This window comes from Fringilla coelebs (assembly GCF_963513975.1).
Source record: "Fringilla coelebs genome assembly, chromosome: 18".
Lineage (NCBI taxonomy): Eukaryota > Metazoa > Chordata > Aves > Passeriformes > Fringillidae > Fringilla > Fringilla coelebs.
This window is the reverse complement of record NC_140044.1, coordinates 13583749-13591199: the sequence shown is the minus strand read 5'-3', so window position 1 is coordinate 13591199 and position 7451 is coordinate 13583749. Positions and strand designations below refer to the sequence as shown.

The window sequence follows — 7451 nt, the reverse complement described above, 5'->3', positions numbered from 1 at the left end:
CTCTGGCTGCCCCTGGATCCCTGGAAGTGTCCAAGGCCAGCTTGGATGGGGCTTGGAGCAACCTGAATAGTAGAAGGTGTCCCTGCCCCTGGCAGGGGGCGGCATGAGATGGCCTTTAAAGGTTCCAAACCATTCTGGGACTCTCTGTTTCACTTCTAGCAGAGCCTGAGGTCAGAGAGAAAGTCACAACTGCTGCTGTTGTGTGCGTAGAACAGAGCTGGGGTTATGGGGATGCAGTTCTTGGATGTGTTATTTTGGTTTGCTGTCAGACTGTGGGTCATCCCCAGTCCTTCCCCCAAGGGAGCTGAGAGCTCTCCCTTTCTCAGTGGCAGGGGCAGCAGACACCTTTACCCCCAGGACGCGGAACCCGGGGCTGTGCAGGGAGGTCCCAGGCGTTGGTGTGCACCGTGCCTTGGAGTGACTCTGCCCCTGTCCCGGGGACTCCAGCAGCAGCTGAGGGGTTGCGGCCATCTGGGGGGAAAAGAACTCCCCACAGTCGTTATCATGGAATCACAGAATGGTTTGGGTGGGAAGGGACCTTTAAAGGCCATCTCATTTCACCCCCTGCCATGGGCACCTTTCACTGTCCCAGGCTGCTCCAAGCCCCAGCGTCCAGCCCGGCCCTGGACACCGCCAGGGATCCAGGGGCAGCCACAGCTTCTCTGGGTAACCTGTGCCAGGGCCTCAGCACCCCGACAGGGAAGGATTTTGTCTTAATCTCTAATCTAAACCTCCTCTCTCAATGTGAACCAAGCCCCCCTTGTCCTGTCATTCCAGGCTCTTGTAAATAAACTCGTGCCACCTTTCCTGTAAGTCCCTTTCGGGAACTGGAAGGATGGGGTTTCACGCTGATGTCCCTAGAGCGGGATCAGGGACCACCGCGGCCTCGGGAGCTTGCGGGGGATTTGGGCGGGCTCCGAGGGCTTGGAGGCATCGGGGCGGTGTCTCCGGAGCGGGCCCGCCCCGCGCTCCAAGCGCTTCCGGAGCAGCGCCGGGGCCGACACGGGGCGGAGGCGGCTCGATCATGGTGGGTGAGGCCGGTCCGGAGTCCGGGCGGGGCCCCTGTGCCGCCCTCGGGGGTCTCTGTGCCTCCCCGGGCCTCGGGGGCTCCTGCGGCCGGCTCAGGGCGGGGCGGTGCCGGTCCCGGCTCCCTCAGGCACAGGCGCTGCGCCGCGGGCGGGCCCCGGGTAAAGGCGAGACCCCGCTGCGGGCCGCGGGGGCTGGGAGCGCCCGGCCCCGTTCGGTTCGGTTCGGTTCGTGTCGGGTTCTGTGTCAGGCCCCCGGGCGGGGTCGTGTTTGTGCGGGGTGGTCCCGCCCGTCCCCCCCAGCCCCGGGCCGGGAGCGCTGCGGGTGCCGGCGCTGCCTCCGAGGGGCTGCCCTGGCTCTGCCCGGCCCTGAGTCACTGCGGGGAGAGGCCGAACCTTCCCCCGCTCCGGCCAGCCCCGTGCCGGGGAAACCTCACTGCGAAACCCGCATTTCCTGGGCTGCCCGGGCACAGCCCTAAAGCTGGAAGTCAGGAAAAAGAGACTGGTTTTGGATGGTTATTGACTGGAGCTGTATTTGTTCTGTTGTGATTGTATTGGGGGCTTCTCCCTGCTCGGACGTGTTGCTGGCTATTGTATGTTGATGAAATTTGGGATCAGATGTTTATCAAAATTTGTAAAGAAATGCTGACCAAAGTTGCAGAGGGAAAATTGAAACTATCTAATAAGATGTATTTTTTAGGCAAACCTAGGAGTTCAGTTATTCCAGATGAAAAGTCTGCTGTTGTACATATAGCAAAGGATGTTTAGCAACAAAATGGTGTTGAGGGAGTGTTTATTCTCCTTTTCTAGAGTGCATCTCTCCTCCTCCATGTGCTATCTCTTGTACTAATTCAACCCTTCATTAAAATGAGGTTTTTGTGTTTCATTAATTAAGTACATAATTTTGTTCTCATTACTATTTTTGTTGGTCTGGTGAGCTGCACTGGCTTGTGGAGGTGCTGGACAGGCCCCAGCGTAGGAATTGGAGGAGCAGGACCTTCCCATTAGCAGCAAGGAACTGTCAGAGCAGATCACCCACCTGTGAGTTAGATCAGCTGAAGGTGTTAAGAGGAAATTAAGAACTGGTATCCTTCTTTATGGATGCTGCTTTGCATCTGAAAAGGTTTGTTAAGGTCCTGTGAAGGAATGTATTTAATCAGGACTTAAATAGTGCTAGTAAGAAGGCAGGAAATCAGATCTTAATTTCTTAATAGATTTAACACTTGCCATTATATTTTCCCAGCATTTGTACACCCTTTTGTTTCATTCTTTGTTTAATTTCCCTTGTCTTGCATTTGAGAACAGTCCAGCATTTAGAAATAATCAAGAGTTTTGTTGAAAATACTTGAATTTTTCTGTGCTGAATCACACAGAAAAACTTCTGCTTTATAAAGACCAGCTTAGGGGGTCCTATCTCTTATGAGCCACAGGCTGTGTTACCAACAGCACCCTGAGCAAAGTGCTGGGGCTGAGCTGGGGCTGGGCTGTGTTGTGTTGGTTGTTGGGTGAGGTCTCTTCCCAGGGAACAGGCTGTGTGACATCTTTGTGCCCGTTTGCTGTGGGAGGAAGTGGAGAGGGCTGTTCATAGTGTCCAGGGAACACAGCCTTGGCCAAATGCCCCTTGTAGGTCTCACCTGTCCTAGTTCAGGTGATTCTGGTTTCCCTTCCTAAACCAGTTCTGGGGGACTCTGCCTTGCAGGGTCTGAAAGATGCTACTTGTTTCTGTCTCCTTTAATGGGAATAAAAAATGCCAAATACTCATCCAGCTGTGGAAATCAGCTCAGGTGCGAGGGTTTGTCACCCTGTGACAGATACCATAGTTATATTTAGATGGGTGTCTTGTAGCAGGAAAGTTGTGCACAAGGTATTGAAACCTCCTTTGATGGTTTTTATAGAGCAAAGGACTCTTGCCTTGGCCTGTGTTTACATTTTTCCTTTTTTAAGTTGTAAATTATTGGCAGTGGTTACAGCCTTGCAGCCATCCCAACACAAATCAGAATTACAAACAAGGAGTGTTCATTCATAGTTTTTACATCACTTCTCTTATTTGTAATTGCTTTTGGCATTCATTTGCTAAAAGGGAAGGTCATCTTGCACCCACAATGTATCTTTTTCCTGCTTTTTTCATAAATTCCATGTCCATTTTCTAAGATGATTTTTCTTTGACTCCTAAATTGTAAAGTCTGACTGCAGCTTCCAGCTGCAAGCCTTCAGCAGGAGGCTTGGGGAGGAGGAGAGAGGGGAGTTCCAGGATGATAATCACAAATGAGTGTAGAAGACAGGCAGATGGAAGATAACTGGAAAGGTCATGCAGAAAAGGTGGCACCAAAGTACAGACACTTGGCTGTATAAACCAATGTAGGCAGTGGCTTTTTAATCCTCCCTGTGCAGCTTTGTGTTCAGTTATGTTATCCTGAAGCTTTGGTGGGAGGCAAGGAGCAGCTGTAACCCTGTTACCCTGCATTGATTTGTGCTTTGTCTTGCAGGCTGAGGTGGAGGAAACACTGAAGCGAATCCAGAGCCAGAAGGGAGTGCAGGGAATCATCGTGGTTAATTCAGAAGGTGCCGTGTCAGCCTCACTTCTCTGACCTGTCACTTACTCCAACCACCCCCTCTGAGGGCTGCTGCTTCTACCACTTGCACTTAGCTTAGAGTCTGGCTTTGGGAGAGGTTTTCCTGCAGCCCAAGGAGACAGACAGTAGTCAGACTGCAAAAGAAAATTGGTTTCCAACTTCTGGAAGCTCACATTATTATTTTAGGAAATAAGTTAAAATAATTTGCAAAAGCGGTGTAATATTTGAATTACGGCAGTGTTTGAAACTGGATCTCTGAAAACTTTCATCAGTAACACTGAGGCTCTCACAAGATGGAAATCTTGCTGCTGGGCCTGTCCAGAACACTGCTGGCCTGGCAGACTCCAGTTCTTTAGCACTCTCTTGTGCTTGTGAAACTCATCAGCAAGTTGACTCTTTGTGGAGTCTCTGGAGAGTTCAACAGACCAGCTTCTTCAGAGCATTCTTAATACTTTGTGAGCAGCCCAAAAATTGAATATTCCCTAGAAGTAATCCTTAGAAAAGATGACAGCAGCTACATGGGAATATACTGAGGATCAGATCATGCAGCTTGGCTCCTGCTCACTGCTTTTCTATGATGGTTGAGTGGTTTGTGCTCTCTGTGCTACAACAGACACCTGGTTCTGCCCTGCAGAATTAGGTACTTGGCTGCTGTGTTCTGACTCAGGAGCTGGGGTTTGACTGGCTTTTGGTGGGAAAACACATCTAATGGGTGGCTGAAGTGTAAGGGAGCTCTGTAAAGCTCTGGATGAACAGTGTGTCTGCCCTCCAGACTGGTTTTCACTGAACCAGGGACCTCCCAGGACTGCACCTTCTCTTAGGGCTGCATGTTGGAGCTTCAGCCCTGGAACTGTTGGATGCAGCAGCTGATGTCCTCCATAATCACTGATCCCAGCCTGGTGTATCTCAATATCATTTAACTGGTTGGAGATCCTTTCTGTAGTAAAAAAAGTGTCCCCAGTCTGGAGAAAAAACTGCAACATTGGTATTTCTTCTCTCCTTTATAGATGATTATTTTTGTTTAATTTATTTCTAACTCTCGAAAAAGTAAAGCCCTGGTGCTAGTAGAGGTAAACAGTTCTCACCTACACCTGTGGTCCCACATCTCAGCTTTTCCATATCTTGTTTCTCTTCATGCTTTCCTCTTGCCTTCCAAGAGAACACTCCTGACCCCTGGTGCAGTGGTAACCAAGGTTGGACCCGCTGATGCCCAGTGCAGGGTTGGTTCTGGAGGTTTGTCCCTCAGCCTTGCTGTCCCTCTCCTGCAGGTATTCCCATCAAGAGCACCATAGACAACTCCACCACCATCCAGTACGCCGGGCTCATGCACAGCTTCATCATGAAGGCCAGGAGCACCGTGAGGGACATCGACCCCCAGAACGACCTCACCTTCCTGCGGATCCGCTCCAAGAAAAACGAAATCATGGTTGCTCCAGGTAGGGGAGAGCAGGGTGAAAGCAGCGAGCTGGGAATCCAGCAGGGTTGTTTTGACTTGAGACTGACATTGTCAGCCTGGAAGGAGTCTGCCTGCTGCTTGTGTTCACATTGGATAATCCCTTCTCTCCAAGAAGCTGTTCTACTTTCTGGAGAGTTGAAAGCTTCATCATTGACCTGAGTTTCCTTTGTCATGTTTGAGTGTGGCAAATCCCTTCCCTTATTTAGTGTAGATCAAAGTAGAAAGTATTAGATAATGCTTGAGAGGGTGCTGCACCCTCTCATGCTTTGTTTTCAGTATAAAACCCAAGGATTTGGAAAGAAATACATTCTGGGAGCAATTTCCGTTCAGAACTGTGGACTGAGTGATAAAACAAGACAGTCCTGACTTTCCAGTTCTGGGAAAAACCGTTGGAGCACACTGTAGCTGTAATCATGAGCCATGGTACACAGCAGCAGCAACCTTCTATTCAGGAAACATCCTCAGTATTTTGTTGAATTCCAAACTGGGAAGCAGCGAGATGAGTGCAGGTCACTCATGGGGCAGGAATTCAGCCTTGTCCCTGCGTGCTCCCTGCTGGCATGGGGCTGGTGGAGGGGCCAAGCAGAGGATGGCAGTTCCCCATGGCAGGCATGGGTCAGGGCAAATCTTAACACAGGCTCTGTCTGTGCTGAGGCAGCCTCAGATCTCCACAGGAAGGATGGAAAGAGGAATAAGCATTGCTCCAGAAAAAACAGCTGCAGCCCCCAGCGTGCCTGGAGAGAAGGGCAGTGGCCACCTTGCACCAGTGTGGCACGTGCCAGTTACTGAGTTTCCTGGCACAAACTGGGTTAAATTCAACTGCCTTGGGAATGTGCAGTTTCTAAAGCTGAGTTTTTCTCAGTAAAACCCATAAAATAAATGATCTGACATTTGGAGCCTGTTTTGCTCATTGAGAATGAATGTCAGGGCTCTGGAGTTCCCACAGCACATCAGAGAGATGTGAAAAATGTTGGAACTTACTGTTTCTCTGAACAAATACCAGCAGTGAAAGAATAATTTTCTTTTTTTTTTCCTCTCCAGATAAAGACTATTTCCTGATTGTCATCCAGAATCCAACTGAATGATTACACTGACTCAGTCTGGTTTTTTCCCTTTGCCTCTTTTATTTTCCCTGTTTTATTTTTTATTTAATGGCAAAAGATAGAGCATTAGTGTTAACTGTGCTGTGACTCTTCAGTAAGGTTTGGGAAAATTAGAGCAGGTGGTTTTGTTGTCTACAAACAAAAAATGTTGCTTTTTGTATCACAAGTCATTTTGAGTGGGAGCTGGTGAGTTGGAATTGGGCAGTAAAAAATGCAACAGATTCTTTTAATAGCTAAGATAATATAATAAAATTCTAATAATAACCAAAAAATACTATTCTTTGTATGCTTCTGTGCTTCTTTCACCACTGAGCTCTGCTTTTACACTCTTAGTTTTGAATGGCTGTAAATATGACTTCTTGTCCTCTAGTTCTGTCTTACTCTGTTGGTTTTACTTCAAAAAGTCTGACTGTAAGAAATTAAAAGTGTCACCAGGAGCTGGTTTTGTCTTATGTGTTTTTCTTCTGGAGATTTTAAGTTTTCTCATAATTGAGTTTTTCTTCAAAAAACAGAACCTTCCTAGGACTGTTTTTGTTTGGCTGTTGCTTTCTCTGAACGAGGATTTGCCCCAAGGGCATGTGCAGTGCACTCACAATTGGCTCGTGTGTTGAAGTGTTTTCCTGCCACTTTCCCTCTGCTCCAGACAGAATTTTCATGGCTAAGGAAGGCCATTGAGCCCACCCATGGGAGATCTCACTCTGTCACAGCTCAGTAGCCAGTTTGATCTGCTGTTTTCCTTTAGTAGTTTTTTATTGATGCAATTAAAGACAAAAAAAACACCACAAAAAAACCCCAAAAAAACCACACACATGATTACTCCAAATGCTCAAGGGGTTATTTTGGTGGACTTTTTCTTCAGGGAAAAAAAAAAAAAGCAGGGGAGTGCTACAGGAAGTGGAGCTGTGGAGATTTTGGTAAAAATGTTGGTGTTGACTTGGGCACTTGTGGCTTTCAGAGCCCCAGGAAGGGTGGGAGTGTGGGGACTCAAACAGCCAGGATAACCTCCATGTTTGGGATTTTCTCTGTGCATTTTCAGACCTGGGCATGCATTTTCAGACTGTGTCTAATCTTCTAGGTGGTGGCCATGACCCTGAAGGTCAGAAATGCCTGTTGGGGTCTGCAGCCCTGCAACATCAGTGCTCTGGGTGTCCCAGCTGCCCCTGTGCCAGCCTCAGTGTTGGTTGGTGCTGTTCATGAGCTGCCTCTCCCCTTAGGTCTGGTTTAAGCCATTCCATGGAAACAGGGAATAGGGTCTGGAATCCTGCCTGGCCTTTGGAGCAGCTCCTGATACACA

General features: G+C 48.6%; 1 protein-coding gene across 1 annotated transcript; it reads left to right on the top strand.

Annotated features, from left to right (window-relative positions):
• The first annotated feature begins 980 nt into the window (after positions 1 to 980).
• DYNLRB1 (dynein light chain roadblock-type 1) lies at positions 981 to 6594 on the top strand. The gene is made up of 4 exons (XM_084217674.1): positions 981 to 1027; positions 3512 to 3587; positions 4867 to 5034; positions 6096 to 6594. Exons 1-4 carry the CDS (start codon positions 1025 to 1027, stop codon positions 6137 to 6139), a joined length of 291 nt encoding a protein of 96 aa, XP_084073800.1. The 5' UTR covers positions 981 to 1024; the 3' UTR covers positions 6140 to 6594.
• Positions 6595 to 7451: the final 857 nt, after the last annotated feature.